Source organism: Mytilus edulis, chromosome 11 (assembly GCF_963676685.1).
Source record: "Mytilus edulis chromosome 11, xbMytEdul2.2, whole genome shotgun sequence".
Classification (NCBI taxonomy): Eukaryota; Metazoa; Mollusca; class Bivalvia; order Mytilida; family Mytilidae; genus Mytilus; species Mytilus edulis.
Window position 1 is genome coordinate 72,756,577 of NC_092354.1, and position 19,054 is coordinate 72,775,630.

The window sequence follows — 19,054 nt, forward strand, 5'->3', positions numbered from 1 at the left end:
AACGAATTGATAACAACTGTCATATTCCTGACATGGTATATGCATTTTGTTATGTAGACAATGATCGATTAACCCTGGTTCGATCGTTTGATCAAAGCGATTCAAAATAATATCCTATGTTATAGTCCAGTGGCAAATTCATTACAAAAACAAATAAAATGAACCGACACGATCAGCTAACAGTAAATGTTCTATTCAAAAGTTAAGTGTTCTCATGAAACATTTACAAATAAGAAGATGTGGTAAATACGTTAACTCTCCTCACCGGTCCCAGAAGACATAGAAGTTTACAACTATAGATCACAGTAAAGCTGTCAAAACCCATACTGCCCCTTACTTACAAATGCAAAACAGTTTCTACAAGAAAACCAACGGTATGATTTTTTCAACAAAACATTAAACGAAATAAATTATATTACACAGTAACCACCGAATAAAACTGAATTACAGGCTTCTAACGTAATACAGTCAGTTACAGAAAAGGAAGGCTTGTCCTACATTCTTTGAGAAATGCTTATGTTATGTGGTATGATTCTATAAATGAGGCAGATGAAGCCGTATATATTGCCTATTTATGGTCAATAAATACGAGTAAACTGTTTGACAGTATTCTGGAGAACCTCATATACTGCGGCAATAATTGTTGTAATCTGATAGACAAATCCTTTGCAGAACATGTAAAATACTGTCCTATGACCAGAATTGTGTAAAGCTTATGAAAATGACAGTTGTTATCAAATAGTTCGTTTCTGTGTATGTTTGTTATTGTACATGTTGTAGAAGCTCAATGTTTCTGTTGTTCTGTTGTTTTTCTCTTATACATAATTTATTTTCCATGCGTTTGGGTTTTGAACGAGATTTGTTTTCGCTATAGTATAGCGGTATATAGTTATCAAAAGTACCAGAATTATTATTTAGTACGCCAGACGCGCGTTTCGTCTACATTAAATTTATCAGTGATGTTAATATCATATATTATATATATTATAAATATTTATAAAGCAAAACAAGTACAAAGTTGAAGAACATTGAGGATTTAAAATTCCAAAAAGGCGTGCCAAAAATATATTTGCCTGGGATAAGAAAATTTCTTAGTTTTTTCAAAAATTCCAAAGTTTTGTAACCAGGAAATCTATAAAAATTACCATATTATTGATATTCATGTCAACACCGGTATAGTATTATTACTTTAATCATTTTCCAATACAAAAAAATTACGCCCTCAAATTTCCTGAACATTGTAACATTCATTGAAGCCATGAAATCTCATTGCCAAATTATATGCTTTTTGTCGAGCCTTCGACTTAGTCGAAAAAAGCGAGACTAAGCGATTCTACATTCCATCGTCGTCGGTGTCGCCGTCGGCGGCACCCACAAATATTCACTCTGTGGTTAAAGTTTTTGAAATTTTAATAACTTTCTTAAACTATACTGGTTTTCTACCAAACTTGGACAGAAGCTTGTTTATGATCATAAGATAGTATCCAGAAATAAATTTTGTAAAAAAATAAATCCATTTTTTCCGTATTGAACTTTTTTCTTCCAGTTAACATTACATACATGTACAGTCTGCAGTTAAGGTTTTTAAAACATTTATTAGATTCATAAACTGTCCTGAATTTTTACCAAACTTGGACAGAAGCTTCTTACAATCAAAAGATTGTAACAAGAGGAACATTTTTATTGATTTTTTTCCTCATTTTTGTTTAGCCTGCGATTTACAGCAGAAGTAGGCGAGTCACTGGGTTCCGTGTAACCCTTACAAATTTTGTTATTGTTGCATTCCTTAGCATTGACACTACTCTAGCTATATCAACTTTTATCCCTTCGTAAATTTTACGGACGCCATCCCGAGTTGGTTGACCGTTATAGAATAACCGTTTCACAAATGATATCGGATATGTTCCTTACGTCGTATACGTAACTAAAATCCCCTTCCCTTTCATGAATGTGACCTACCGAATTAGACTATTTACCGGATTTGTAATCACATAAGCAACACGACGGGAGCCACATGTGGAGCAGGATCTGCTTACCCTTCCGGAGCATCTGAGATCACCACTAGTTTTTGGTGGGGTTCGTGTTGTTTATTCTTTAATTTTCTATGTTGTGTCATGTGTACTATTGTTTTTCTGTTTGTCTTTTTCATTTTTAGCCATGGCGTTGTCAGTTTGTTTTAGATTTATGAGTTTGACTGTGCCTTTGGTATCTTTCGTCCCTCTTTTATTAGTAATAATAAAGAGCTTAGACGTCTAGAAATTCTGATACAAGCATACTGCATTGTTATATATTTCCCTTTCAATTTCATGGTGTCTGCGTCCGGATATCTGTAAAAAAAATTGGTTCCGATTTATTCAGAATTTTCAATTATCATAAACTTTTTACATGATATTATATCAACATGTTTCTTTTATTTCAGAGTTAATAGACCATGCAGAACAAGATCGGCAACGGCGTTTATGTCAAAACCTAATTCGACAACGGCATAAATCTTTCAGTGACAATATATCCTTTGATAAAAAGTTTGAGTTCAAGGAGAAAGTAAAAGTGCAATCACATGAAAGTCTAGACATCGGTATATCGACAACAGATACATCTAGTAACACTGGATATACGAAATATGTAGCAGAAAAGAAACAAAAAGTCAATAGGCAACCGATCGCTGAAGATACAGTTCAAAAGTCAGGAGAAAGCTTGCTGAAAGACTTTGATGGACTGCAATTTTCTGAAGAATCGATGGATGAATTTGCTGAGGTAGTCATGTTAGATTTTGCCGGTCAGTATGAATTTTACGCCACTCACCAAACATTTTTAAACAAGCATGCCATCTATTTATTAGTATTGGATATTAGTAAAGACCTAAAGGGGTCCCTTACATCAGAAGACTTGGATGACACTCTAACAGATTTAGCCGAAATTCCTCTGGAACATATCGGAGGTAGGTTTATGTGTTATAAAATCACTGTTTCAATTAGGGAGACTTCGTTTCTATTGAATTCTCTATAAATATTTAGATTGTTTTATGTGTTTTCACATTGTAATCATACAGAAATACACCGGACAGAAGCTACGTTAATATTAATATTATCATTCGGGAAAACAAAAACCAAGGTTGCCAAATTATTTCAAATAGTGACTTGAGACTTAATTGATAACAAAGAAACCTTTCATTATAAATTCCTAAGCTGAAGCACTCTTAAATTCTGATGATTTTGGGGTAGGATAAACGTGTGACTCAATAATATTTTAACCAGGTAAAAAAAAACAATGACACTATTATACATGTTATATGTTGATTAAACGTGTTAACAATTTATCTGCTAAACACTATCTACTGACCGTAATATCGTATGTAATTTCAGAGTATGTCAACTTTTGGATGGACGCTATTCATTGTTACAGCGAAAATGAGAATTGTAATGGCCTGTCAGAGCAAGATGACGACAAATCGGAACAAAATCTTCCATCAGTCATTGTAGTAGGAACGTGCAGTGACAAATTAAAGGTATGCAATCTATTCTTGGACTACATAGTATGATGCAATGATAACCTTTGAATCCATTCGTTAGTCTATAAATTCCTTTTATTTTACCTAACTTCTGCATGTTCTGTGTTTAGATATACATGAGAGTTAGTTCCCTTTTGACATAACTTTGAGTTGTACCAACCATGCATGGCATTTATTGTCATATTTAACAATGTATTAATTCGTTTTTCTATTTAGGAGTTATCTGATTTTTGTTTATAGGGTATTATTACATTTATTGCAATGAATTACATAGATTTATAAGTGAGATAAAAACCAATAATTTCACATGTGAAATAAACGTGGTTATTTATTTCCTCTGACGTTATACAACAGTATGCGTTGTAAAAGTCGAAAATCGAAAATTTCAGTTCGTGACCGCACAGCACCAATATTTAAGTCATGCGCTTCGGGTTAATTATCAGATTAGTTATTCTTTAAAAATTTCTCGGTGTTTCAGATCTGCTGAATAGTCACATTTTGTTTATCGATACTTTCATTTCTTATGGTACCAATGCGCAATTTAGTATGTACAGTTTAACACCAGTCGTGACAATTGCGTTCTGGTAGAACTATCGGTGCTCATTTGTTATTCATTATTTCAGGAAAAAGAGGAATCTAGGAGAGACGAAATTAAGAAGCAATTGAATGAAATTCTAAGAGGCCACCAGAAACATAAACACATAAAAGATTTTATAATAGTATCCAATAAACTTCCGAAGGAGAAGAAGTTTGGTGTTCTCCGAGACAGAATCTTTGATCTTGCTTCGAAAGTTAACACATGGGGTCAAAAACTTCCTGTTCGTTGGATTAAACTTGAGCAACGGTTAGATTCCTTAAAGATGAAGGAGAACGAACCCGTGATATCGTATCGGGACGTCATAAAGCAAGGCAAAATGGTTGATCCAGCAATTCATGACGAAAAAGAAATTTTTCTCTTTCTGAATTACCAGCATGAAACGGGGAATATAATCTTTTTTGAAGATATTCCAGAATATATTATTTTACAGCCCCAATGGCTAGTTGATGTCTTGAAGTGTCTCATCTCGGCCCCTAAATTCCAAAGGGAAAACGAACTCTTACACGATAACGACTGGATTGAGCTTATAAAGTCAGGAAGACTATCGGAAGGTTTGATTATTGAGATATTTGGTCAAAAAAGCATATCTAACTCTCTCACTTATAAAGATCATATCTTGAACGTTATGGAAAAGTTTGACATAATAGTCAAGCCAAGTGTTCCAAATACAAACGATTCACAAATACAAGAAAAGAGTGATGCTGGTTGTTTGGATGAATTATCTTTCTCATTAAATCTAAACCTTGGTGAACGACGGAAGAGAAGCAATCTTCTGGAAACAACTGATGTCAAAATATCAGACGAGGTTCTCAGCGATGCCCACATCAACTCATACACGGAGTCGATCGATTATTACGTTCCAAGTTTGATCAAAACAAAACCAATTAGAAATATTGTAGAAAATTTCAATGTCGCTGATATAGAGTGTACACGAAGCTCATGGTTGTGCATGGATTTTTATTTCCTCCCTCCAGCATTTTTCAACCATTTATTGGTTGGATACATTCGCCGTTACCAGATAAGCATTGAACCTTCAACAAAGGTTACCAAGTTAGCATTGTACCGTGGCATGGGTGTATTCAATCTGGACCAGACGGGATGCATAAAGCTAGCCATTTGCGTGTTTCGTAATGTTGTGCAATTTCAAGTATGGTATTGGCAGGAGCCATCTGTACAGTTAAATGAACGAGTTTGGGAAGAAGCAGAGTCATCAGTAAATGCAGTCATACGACGTTACAAAATGAATGTTGTGTACACGTTAAAAATAAAGTGTATTTTCGGAAGCTACGATAACCAAGATGGTATGGTAGATGTCTCACAACTACAGGAATCCAAAGCTTATTATTGCAATGAACATAAAAAGGCACACAAGTCGAAAGAGATGTTGAGTTGTTGGTTTCAGGTAAATACTTATAATTGTTTGACGCATAGTGTATTGATAATATCCACATATTAAACAAGTTACACAAAAAAACAATGTATTCTTTCTTTGTTTTGCGTTGTGGTGTTAAAGATCAATTACCGTAAGAAAGACGTTTTAATGATGTAGAACAAAGAAAAGTTTACATGTTAGTGTTTTTAAGAAAACAATTTAAATTAAGGCGACAGTAAGTAAATTTACAAAACACACGACTTGAATGGTGTCTAGAGATATCAGATCGTGAACACATATCACTGGTCACTTAGAAGTAAAAGCTTTCGGTAAAGATCACAATCTAGTTAGGTAAGTCCGTGAAGTGTGAACATCCATTGGCGAGCATTATTAACCGAGATATGTAAACGCTAGACAAAGATAAAGCAGATGATTTGTTTAATTAGGAAACTGCTAACCAAACTATTTGAACTAAGCTTTATCAGTATATCATTTACAAAAAAAAAAAAAAAACATATTTGTCCTGAAGAAAACACATATAAAAGTATGTGCTTCCTGAAAGGTATAGATACCAATGTTCAAGTTGTATTTGACAGCTTTGAATCCTTATTGAGTCACTTGAAGCAAATATTAACAAGTAAAATATAATACACACCACCTTTTAGTTGCGGGAGCCTCCTCGGTTGTCAAGGCTGATATAAAGTTGGAGTTATTGTAGTAGGTCGTTGGTTTTCTCTGTGCTAATTCAAATGTCCACCACGATATATACGAGAGAGCTGAAAGCGCCATGATGAATAGACAATCATTAATTTATTAACTCATCATATTTTCAAAATCTAACTGAAATCAAATGCCACTATAATCATGATAATATGTATATGTTTGGAATTTTTTTCAACAAAATCTCTAATTGTTTTACTCATAAGGATGAAAAGACTACAGAAACAGCTGAATTGTCATCAAAAGGTAATTCCAATATGACGAACTATTATCGTCAACCAGTATAATCACAATATATCTACCTTTAACGGAAACGCAGTAATACACTAAAACGGCTGTTCCATGTTACGATCAACTTATTCATGCTGCCAGATATTCTGGATTTTCAACATCAAAATCCCAAATTTAAGAAGGCCAACATTCAGATACAATATATTTATTCCCCCGCTTTGAAAAAGGGGGGTATACTGTTTTACCTCTGTCTGTCCGTCCGTCAGTCCGTCAGTCCTTCCGTCCCATGAATATTTTTCGTCACATTTTTCTCAGGAACTACGCTACAAGGATTTCTGAAATTTGGTTTCAGGCTTGATATAAGTCAGCTATACCGTGTGATACGTTTTCAGATTCATCACTCACCAACTTCCTGTTAACCGAACACTTGTATGATTTTACATATGATAGCCAAGTTGAAAATTTTCGTCACATTTTTCTCAGGAACTACAATACAAGGATTTCTGAAATTTGGTTTCAGGGTTTATATAAGTCAGCTATACCGTGTGATGCGTTTTCAGATTCATCACTTGATAACTTCCTGTTTACCGAACACTTGTATGATTTTACACATGATAGCCAAGTTGAAAATTTTCGTCACAATTTTCTCAGGAACTACAATACAAGGATTTCTGAAATTTGGTTTCAGGGTTTATATAAGTCAGCTATACTGTGTGATGCGTTTTCAGATTCATCATTTGACAACTTCCTGTTTACCGAACACTTGTATGATTTTACCCAAGAAAGCCAAGTTAAAAATTTTCCCGTGTGATGCGTTTTCAGATTCATCACTTGACAACTTCCTGTTTACCAAACACTTGTATGATTTTACCCAAGATAGCCAAGTTAAAAATTTTCGTCACAATTTTCTCAGGAACTACAATACAAGGATTTCTGAAATTTGGTTTCAATGTTTATATAAGTCAGCTATACCGTGTGATGCGTTTTCAGAGTCATTACTAGATAACTTCCTGTTTACTGAACACTTGCATATTTTTACACTATTAATATTATCCACTTGCGGCGGGGGTATCATCCGTGAGCAGTAGCTCGCAGTTTCACTTGTTGTCTCTATTCTACAGCAAAATAAACAAATCTGTCCATTTCAATTTATTTTTCATGATATAATTTCATAAAACCAAAATTCCGGGAAATAATGTTATTGTCTTGGCATGGCAACGAAATAAGGTGACATCACAAGTATGTTTCCGTAAACAAAAAACTAAATTTAATGTAAATACCGGGCGTTTTAAAGTTTTTTATACGCCCCAGAGCGAATAAAATTACGTTGGAATCATTGAATTATATATTATTACTAAATTGTCAAAATTGCGTAAAATGGAACAGCCAAAAAAATATCGTATGTATAGGGCTTTCACGGTTAACAAAATTACAGAATTTGTCCTATTAGAATCGAAATAATTCAAGGCATGGGTTGGGCATTTATATTCGATCAGTTTACACAAATCTACGGCTGCCATGCATTATTTCTTAATGTCTGTTGCAATTCTGAATCCCGCTCGAGTCAATTGCTCTGACCTTAACATTGAATTTTACTACTATTGCCAGTTTTACTGTCGCTTTTCGTTGGTTCTCTGTGGACACTCCAGCTTCCACAAACAAGACAACTTATCACAAAGAGATAGAACAGAAAGCTGAAAATGACGTTAGTATCAACAACCAATCGATCAATCATTTTGGACATCATGATATTGATTATTTGGAATATGAGTCAAAAAAATTAAAACGAAGCAATAAGATGTAGTAGAATGAGTTGGATTTACGTCCTACGGTGTCATGTAAAACGGTATTGATATATTTGCATTCTGATGGTTAACTTGGTCAGATTATTTTTATCTTGCAATCACATTTTACTTTAACGGTTTCAATTACAGTGATATAAATAGTGTTGCTATTGGAAACAATTTCAAGAGTTTAGTCAGATAGTTATTACTTTTGAACAATACAGTACTACGCCAATTCAGTGTATGTTTTTTCGTATACCATTTGTTTTTATTCTTATTTTAGATTGCAAGACAGCAGAACTAGAGGCTAAGATGAATCGTCATTTCCAAATAATAGTCAATGAAGTAGGAACTTTAAGGAGGATTTTGGATGATATGATAAATGAGTGTCTGATATCAACAGATGACAGATGCTATATTGAACAATATCCTGACAAACAACACCAAACAAGAAGGCTTATCACAATTATCATTAGCAGAGGACAATCGGTGTATTCTGCTTTTTTGGAGATACTTCGTAAACATGGCTACCATAAATTGACGAAATGTCTTGAACAGGATCATGTAACTAGAGAGAGTATGTTTGACAATACACAAGGTAAATATGTTTGCTTTTAAAATCAGGTACTTTATATTTTTCCTTTAGAATATTTGTAAATTTGTCTATATTACATTAATAAAATAAGGATAGAATGTAAACTGTTTGCCCTATTATATGAAAATGAAGCGTTAATGATTTATGATAAATTACTTTCTATCAACTATAGTTGAAATTCAAACGTTTCTTTTTGTTATCATCATCTATATATATATATATACCAACTTTCACCCAGCTGTCGTTAAATGAAGTTTGTTATCCTGCATTCATCAAGCATTTCCATAACATAAGATCAAACAGCTACATACCAGACACATTAAATTGTTGAAAATTATTCTCAAATGGCAATAATGTGTTCGTGTAAATTATTTACATTCATTCAGGCTAGCACGTTCAAGGTGTATCTAATAATTGATATAACATAGTAATGTAACAGCATAGGTGTGTTCCTGTATCAAGGTACAAGGAGAGAAAATGAAGACTTAAATTGCATTATAAAACTCTTGCATGCTGTCATAAAAAAAAGTTCTCAATGGAACAAATAGATTGAAACCATTGCAATAGAAACTCAAGATATAAGTTAAACCAAATATTCACAAAATATTTAAAAAGAATGGCTCCTTTATATAAGCGACTGTCATACAAGTGAGAGGTTTAGCTAGCTATAAAACTAGGTTTAATCCACCATATTCCACATAAGAAAATGTCTATACCAGGTAAGAAATGTGAAAGTTGTTATCTATTCGCTTGATGTGTTTGAGTTTTTTTTTTTTATTTAGCAATTTAATAAGGAACCCTCTGTTTTGAATTTTACTCGGAAAAAAATGTTATTTTTCTTATTTATAGTAGTACAATGTCTATGTCAAATGAGATAACTAAAATCTGACACAAACAAAAATATAAGGTAGACAGACAAAATCACGAATGCGCTGTTCAAGTTCATTCAAGGCTGACATATCATTAGTGATCAAACGTTTAGCTACCATTTCGATAATATGAAATCATGGAATGAAAACGAAATGAATGAAACGTAGAAATAAGAAATAAAAAACTTCTACCTCATCGATTATTCATTCTGTCAAAACTTAAAGAAAAAACTGATCTTAAACATATAACATTTAAGCAATGCAATGTTTATATACAAGTTTCTATGTAGATCATCACAAATGTGTAAGTTTAACGTACAAATATTTTATGAATACATGTTTTTTCTTATCCTTTAGATTTATCAACCTGGCAAGTACCTTTGTTCCGTGTTCGATTACAAAAGAACTACACTGAAATCGTGTCCACAATTAAAATTGAAAATATAGTCGACCATCTCATCGAAGAAGATGTATTGACTATAGATGACAAGGACGTTATAAATGCTTTTCCAGCACAAAGTGACAAAATTAGAAAACTTATGGAAAAACTAATGTTTACTGAGGAAAAGGGATATTTCAAATTCCTGTCAGCTTTAAGATTAGATGATTGCTATGTTGACCTTGCAAATCAAATTGAAAACACTAAAGTCACTTCGAATGACATTTCATTGTTGACATGTTGTTCTAAACTCCAGGGTCAAGCAAATATAAACAATGACAAATTTGTTTCAGAATATGAGGGTACTAACCTTTAAAATTTAAACAGTATTAGAAAAATACCGAAAAAAGAAATTTACTTTTTTATCAGGAAAGAAACAGAAAGATAATAGATTGATCTTTCTAAAGCAAAGATTCTTTATCTCTGCCGCTGTAATGTTTTTTTTTAAACCCTTAAAATGGACAATAATTGCATCGAAAAGAGAAAGTCGAGTGCACCCTTCCATGTTCGGACGTGTTAGGGTTGACTATTATGTGTTTAAAACATAAAAAGCAGAAATATTTGATACACTATCTCGCTTCAGATTTTATTATTTTTATACATGTAGGCTACGGGTTGATTTAATAACATTAAAAAATCACAGTATTTAAATCAAATATATAGTTCAAGTAAAGATATTTTCTGATGAATCATCAAATCAGAGTAGGTGTGTTCGAATATCAAATTTTAATTAAAAGCACTTGATGACGGACTTTTCAACTGTATCTTAGAAATTTATTACTTCAAAAACAATTCATTTTTTTCTGTGTGTTTTCTAGAGTAATTAGCCTTCAACCTCTGAAAATGTTTAGTCTGTCCTTTCATGAAATATTCAAATAGATTTTTTTTTTAATGTTTTTGAATTTTCGAAAATTCCACCGGACAACCGATAAGCCAAAATATTTTTAAATTGTTTGCTTACAGAATAGTATATAAAATGATCCTCAATAGCTACCAGATACATGTACATTTGTCTTTTAAAATACAACTGGCATTTAAGGATCGTAATGGTGCTACATCTATGTAGATATATTTATCGCTTTTCAAGAGCTCAATTGTCAGCGCGTTTTCCCGATGATGGCTTCAATTTTTTACGGTTATTAAAATTGACTGGCGTATTGGGGAGATAATTTTGACGAAATAGAATCCTGACTGATGTTAATCAAGAATTTATTTTTCTTTCCCTTTGTCTGTTATTTTCTATTTTTTTTTTATGTATTTGCTTTTTTTGTTTTGCTTTATATAAATCATTATTATACTTCCTGTAAGAAAGTCCTTCTATAGTAAAATTGCACTATTTTTGTATAGTTTTTTACAGAAATAAATAGCGTTAACTGCACTATGCGAAAATAGTATGCCTTGCTGTTGTAACAGACTATTGATTTTCACTTCAATCATTGTCAATTTCACGTGAAAAGGCGGAGCTTAGTTGCTTTGACAGAGAAATGGCTTGTTTTTATTAGCCTGACAATTAATTAACTATTACAATTGAACAATAAGGGGAAAATAGCAGATATCATTTAAATTTTTCTGACATTGTAAGAGATTTAATAAACTGTAGTTTGTTATAGAACGTTTTTGTTCTTTGTTTGCTTCTGTTTACTGCCGTTGAAGCCAACATTTATTGAATACTTTAATACTTATGAACCCATCCCTGTTTTGTTTTTTTTGTAAGTTACCGAGTGCTTAGAAAATTGTTTAGGAAAAGAAGGGGTAGGGGTATGGAGTTAACCATGTTAACATTGTTTAGACACAATCCAAAACAATACCGGACAATCAAAGCTATGACACGATGCCTATTAGTGTTCTGCTTCATCTAACAGTCAACATAAGTTCATAATTTTAACAATAAACAAGATATAGGTATTTCATAGCAAGTTACACTACCACAACCTTAAGCAGAATTATACTTCTTTAACTAGTCAATAATGATTAATATTTAGAAAGAGTTAAAATCAATCATTTCACCTAAAAGCACATACTTTTGAATCTATTTATTTGTAACTCTCTCTATCAGTAAAGTAGACAAAATCAAATTTCTTTTAAGCCCCAGTCCCACTAGACCACTATCGCACTACGCTTATCGCGACCTAAAATAAATTCAGATCGTGTTGAGGTCGCGGTATGAGCGGCATGAAAATGTAAATTTTCATTGCTTTCACGATGCTACTACGTCCTGACCTCATTAAGCTTCTACAACGATCCCGCTACGATTATACTACGTTCTCACCGCGCTTATTCTGCGACCTCACTACGCTTAACCAGGGTCGTAACTAGCCCCTTTTAATACTGAGGCAAAATATAATCGCCGAGCGTAGCGAAGCGAAAAAATTTTGGCGAGGGGTCTGGGGAAGCTCTGAGAAAAATAACGCAAATTCGTGCATTCTGAGCGTTTCCCGGACTCTTTCTTACAAAGAAACGCAAATAATTTTTAGTTATTTTTTCGACAATATTCTGGTCTCAAAGCAAAAACATAGATTCATTGTTATTTAAGACTTTGAAGTTTTAGGGACATTCAAAACATTAAAAGACCGATATGTAGGATAAAGCAAAAATCGTAATTCTCATAATCATTAATACCGGATCTGTCTGTCTGTCTGTTCTTGTCTTGTATTGTGCTGACTTGAGATTTTTTATGACTAGATTTAATTAAATATAGTGACAGTCATTAGTGCAGTAATATACGTTAAATACTAGTACTGCTCAAATCGACACTAGGGACCAGATTGACCTTGTTTTACAGTATTTATGATTCTTTCATTATTGAAGACCCTCCAGATCCTCAAGATGAAGAACAGGAATAAAAACTTTGACCACTTGTATTTTTTTCTATACATTGACATTGTGTGCGATTAGCTCCCGTGCACGTGTACTTCATATGCCTTTATTTTCTGTTAAAGGGTCTAAACACGACTTAATGCAAATTTAACCCTTGAATGTAAAAGGTCATATGATCTCATATGGCAATACGTCGATGTTTTTTTCAACAAATGATTTGATACCGGGAAATTGGTGGTCTTACTTAAATTTAAACCATGCCAGCTATCTAGTTTTATCCACAGGCGCTTGGATATATGATACAGTTATTATGCCCCACCTACGATAGTAGAGGGGCATTATGTTTTCTGGTCTGTGCCTCCGTTCGTCCGTCCGTCCGTCCGTCCGTCCGTCTGTGCCTCCGTTCGTCCGTCCGGTTAAAGTTTTTGGTCGAGGTAGTTTTTGATGAAGCTGAAGTCCAATCAACTTGAAACTTAATACACATGTTCCCCATGATATAATATTTCTAATTTTAATGCCAAATTATAGTTTAGACCCCAATTTCATGGTCCACTGAACATAGAAAATGATAGTGCAAAGTTCAGGTTAAAGTTTTTGGTCAAGGTAGTTTTTAAAGATGTTAAAGTTACATCAACTTGAAACTTAGTACACATGTTCCCTATGATATGATCTTTCTAATTTTAATTCCAAATTAAAGTTTTGACCCCAATTTCACGGTCCACTGAACATAGAAAATGATAGTGGGAGTGGGGCATCCGTGTACTATGGACACATTCTTGTTTTTTTAAATTTTGTTGTTGATTAAGATATTCAATTTCTATATTTATAATACTTATCTATCACTTCTATGCATACCTCACCTACAGAAAATACCTAATTTTGCAATCCATACTAAGAAAAATTGGGTATGGTTTTATATACAAAAAAGGCAGTTTCGTATTTTTTTATATTAAGTTCAATTCTTCATGCAGAAACGACCACTTTTTTCTGTGTCCAGTAGCATCGTATATTCATAAAATATTTTCTCGCATAATGCCTGGACATCGGTGGACATGCAACATTACACAGTGTGTCCCGTTTACAAATGAAAATCAACACTCAGGCTAGTCATAAGTAGGACAATAAATGAACAAAAGACAAACCGGGACACAGAAGTACAAACAATAGACCATCAACTCTGAAAACCAAAAGTAAAATAGAAACATGGATTACGAAAAATATGCAGGGGCGACATCAGAGAGTGAAGAGAACTTGCTTCTTGCAAGACACTTTCAATGAAAACAATTTGTTATGAAGACAGTCATATGAAGACAATATTTTGTTATAGTTTTTTTTGAAATTTAAAACATGAGGCATTTGCTTCATTTGCCTCAATGTAGTTACGGCCCTGTTAACAAGATCTGTCTACGCTCATCACGTTCTCACTACGACCATACCTCGAGTTATCCGATTGCAACACGATCTTACCACGCTTTTACTGCGAATATAGTACTTTCTTATCACGATTATGCTACGTTCATACCGCGGTCTTACTACGTTGTCAGTAATAACGTCAACATCGTGTTCCATATCAATACTATTCCATTCCTTCTTTTTCTGATTAGTACATAGATTTCTGGGAAACAATACAGTCAAGCCACCAAACCTTCTAGATTACGTAGGCGTGGTGGTAGGGGTTGATATAGAAGCAGAGGGAGCTCTGATAGTAACGAATCCTGATTAAGAAAAGATTTCGGACCAACCACTCCAATCTAAATTACAACCTTTTGCTGGTACATAAAGCTCAAATAACGATATTTTAGTGAACGATAGCAGAGATGACACAGGCAGATGTGTCAATAGATATAGGAAGATGTGGTATGAGCGCCAATGAAACAACTCTCCATCCAAGTAATAATTTATAAAAGTTAACCATTTTAGGCAAAGGTACGGCCTTCCACACGGAGCTTTGGCTCACACCAAACAGCAAGCTATATAGGGTCCCAAAAAATTACTAGTGTAAAACCATTCAAACGGGAAAACCAACGGTCTAATCTACATAAACGAGAAGCATGGTTGAGCCGTTAGAGAAAATGGACAAGAACTACACACAGACAAACAAAACATGAATATATATAATACGTTTTATGTTTAAATGACAATGAGAATGATGGTCGTAGTATGAACGTAGTCAGATCGTAAGAAGAGCGTGATGAGGACGGCAAGGGCGTGCTAGAATCGTACTATGGTCTTCAACAGCGTGGCGTAAACGTGGTATAGTCGTAGTGGAAGCGTAGTTTGGTCGCGGTGAGAACGTGATGGTCGTAGTGAGGTCGTAATAACGTCGCTGTGAGATCGTAGTGCAGTCTCTCCGAATAGAATCACGCTTCCGCTACGCTCTCGCTACGATGGTACAGCGACCTTTGCGATCTTACTACGACCTAAGTGTGCTCTCACTACGCTTCTACTACGATCTGATTTCGCCACGACCGCACCACGATTGTTTTGAACATGTTCAAAGTTGGCCACGCTCATCACGATCTTGAAGACTTCACAACGACCGTGAAACGACCTTACTGCGATCTACACGATCGTACTACGATCATCAACATTTGCATTTTTTTCACAGATCGTAGTGCGATCGTGGCCTAGTGGGACTAGGGTATAAAACAGCATATATATATATATATATATATATATATATATATATATATATATATATATATATATATATATATATATATATATATATATATATACAACTCGTCTAAACATCAACCCAACAATGTTAGATCTGTAAATTTGCTTTCGCAAATTTTTGGTTCTTCCCTCGCCGGGATTCGAACCCATGCTACTGTGATATCGTGACACCAAATCGCCTGCACTGCAGCCGTCCCGCTAGACCACACGACCACCTGGGCTCTCAAAAAAGAGCTTTCGGTGGGCATGTGTTACCTTTCCACGTCAGTTTTAATCTAGCGGCGTACTACAGTACATGATATATAAGGCATGAAGATGTTATTGTTACAGATCAGCTAAATTATCTATAGTAAAGGATCCTACAAATTAATGTAAGATACAGTCACAGAAAATAATTATATTCATAAGTACGTCTGAGTCAGTGACAACCCTACAACAGATGTATCCATCGGATCGCCATCAATGATGGTGATACATGGCTGTGTACATAATGTATATACAACTCGTCTAAACATCAACCCAACAATGTTAGATCTGTAAATTTGCTTTCGCAAATTTTTGGTTCTTCCCTCGCCGGGATTCGAACCCATGCTACTGTGATATCGTGACACCAAATCGCCTGCACTGCAGCCGTCCCGCTAGACCACACGACCACCTGGGCTCTCAAAAAAGAGCTTTCGGTGGGCATGTGTTACCTTTCCACGTCAGTTTTAATCTAGCGGCGTACTACAGTACATGATATATAAGGCATGAAGATGTTATTGTTACAGATCAGCTAAATTATCTATAGTAAAGGATCCTACAAATTAATGTAAGATACAGTCACAGAAAATAATTATATTCATAAGTACGTCTGAGTCAGTGACAACCCTACAACAGATGTATCCATCGGATCGCCATCAATGATGGTGATACATGGCTGTGTACATAATGTATATACAACTCGTCTAAACATCAACCCAACAATGTTAGATCTGTAAATTTGCTTTCGCAAATTTTTGGTTCTTCCCTCGCCGGGATTCGAACCCATGCTACTGTGATATCGTGACACCAAATCGCCTGCACTGCAGCCGTCCCGCTAGACCACACGACCACCTGGGCTCTCAAAAAAGAGCTTTCGGTGGGCATGTGTTACCTTTCCACGTCAGTTTTAATCTAGCGGCGTACTACAGTACATGATATATAAGGCATGAAGATGTTATTGTTACAGATCAGCTAAATTATCTATAGTAAAGGATCCTACAAATTAATGTAAGATACAGTCACAGAAAATAATTATATTCATAAGTACGTCTGAGTCAGTGACAACCCTACAACAGATGTATCCATCGGATCGCCATCAATGATGGTGATACATGGCTGTGTACATAATGTATATACAACTCGTCTAAACATCAACCCAACAATGTTAGATCTGTAAATTTGCTTTCGCAAATTTTTGGTTCTTCCCTCGCCGGGATTCGAACCCATGCTACTGTGATATCGTGACACCAAATCGCCTGCACTGCAGCCGTCCCGCTAGACCACACGACCACCTGGGCTCTCAAAAAAGAGCTTTCGGTGGGCATGTGTTACCTTTCCACGTCAGTTTTAATCTAGCGGCGTACTACAGTACATGATATATAAGGCATGAAGATGTTATTGTTACAGATCAGCTAAATTATCTATAGTAAAGGATCCTACAAATTAATGTAAGATACAGTCACAGAAAATAATTATATTCATAAGTACGTCTGAGTCAGTGACAACCCTACAACAGATGTATCCATCGGATCGCCATCAATGATGGTGATACATGGCTGTGTACATAATGTATATACAACTCGTCTAAACATCAACCCAACAATGTTAGATCTGTAAATTTGCTTTCGCAAATTTTTGGTTCTTCCCTCGCCGGGATTCGAACCCATGCTACTGTGATATCGTGACACCAAATCGCCTGCACTGCAGCCGTCCCGCTAGACCACACGACCACCTGGGCTCTCAAAAAAGAGCTTTCGGTGGGCATGTGTTACCTTTCCACGTCAGTTTTAATCTAGCGGCGTACTACAGTAAATGATATATAAGGCATGAAGATGTTATTGTTACAGATCAGCTAAATTATCTATAGTAAAGGATCCTACAAATTAATGTAAGATACAGTCACAGAAAATAATTATATTCATAAGTACGTCTGAGTCAGTGACAACCCTACAACAGATGTATCCATCGGATCGCCATCAATGATGGTGATACATGGCTGTGTACATAATGTATATACAACTCGTCTAAACATCAACCCAACAATGTTAGATCTGTAAATTTGCTTTCGCAAATTTTTGGTTCTTCCCTCGCCGGGATTCGAACCCATGCTACTGTGATATCGTGACACCAAATCGCCTGCACTGCAGCCGTCCCGCTAGACCACACGACCACCTGGGCTCTCAAAAAAGAGCTTTCGGTGGGCATGTGTTACCTTTCCACGTCAGTTTTAATCTAGCGGCGTACTACAGTACATGATATATAAGGCATGAAGATGTTATTGTTACAGATCAGCTAAATTATCTATAGTAAAGGATCCTACAAATTAATGTAAGATACAGTCACAGAAAATAATTATATTCATAAGTACGTCTGAGTCAGTGACAACCCTACAACAGATGTATCCATCGGATCGCCATATATATATATATAGTGTCTATAAGAATCTACCAACCAGTAAACTTAATAGGTATTGGATCATCAAAATTGATAATATATATATATGCAGAGTTACATAAAGGGCTTCTAACTATAAAGTTTTTTTTACATAAAAAAACACAATTAGCACTTTTTGAAAAAGTAAACAGTCAGTATAATAATGATATTAATGTTGTGTTAACCATTGACTATGGAAAATAGTAGCCAGGGTGACTCCCCTTCGGGTCGTGCACTATTGTCTCTCACCCTGGTTACTTTTTTTCGCATAGCCAATGTTAAACACAACATTATTATATAATTAATAATCTGTGGTTAGCCTAGCGCTTTTAATGAAGATAGATTTATGCTATGTGCACGAAATATTTTTATGTGTTTAATACAATAAGATGAAAATTTATAGAAATAGTGTTTTAATGTGTTCTATATAATTATATAAGAATTTGTATAGATATGGTGTTTTATTGTTTTACTTTTTAACTTTAAAATAAACTTTTACTACTAGTATCATATCTTGATTTAGCAAGATCTCAAAGGGTTTCAAGTTGTTAGTTTTTTTATTTGGACTAAACTTAGTTTAATATTCATGTGGTATATTCTAAAATAAACCCTCTTTGTTAATCTGTGATACCTTGGATACTGTGTGATAATTTGAAAATAAAATCCATTTCTATATACCAATATCCAATTCCAGTAGCTCCTGTGTACACGTACAAAACTGTACATACAGATTATATATTTCCCAGTTTCCCAGTTGAAACGATAT

At 34.6% G+C, this 19,054-nt stretch overlaps 1 protein-coding gene across 1 annotated transcript in view; it reads left to right on the top strand.

Annotated features, from left to right (window-relative positions):
* The window catches only part of LOC139496227 (uncharacterized), a 49,652-nt gene extending 34,073 nt beyond the window's left edge, over positions 1 to 15,579 (top strand). The window contains exons 11-16 of the mRNA XM_071284706.1: positions 2,420 to 2,938; positions 3,363 to 3,505; positions 4,132 to 5,508; positions 6,405 to 6,444; positions 8,497 to 8,811; positions 10,035 to 15,579. Coding sequence (XP_071140807.1) covers positions 2,420 to 2,938; positions 3,363 to 3,505; positions 4,132 to 5,508; positions 6,405 to 6,444; positions 8,497 to 8,811; positions 10,035 to 10,432 — 2,792 coding nt within the window. The 3' untranslated portion in view covers positions 10,433 to 15,579. The remainder of the gene's footprint in view (positions 1 to 2,419; positions 2,939 to 3,362; positions 3,506 to 4,131; positions 5,509 to 6,404; positions 6,445 to 8,496; positions 8,812 to 10,034) is intronic.
* The last annotated feature ends 3,475 nt before the right edge of the window (positions 15,580 to 19,054 follow it).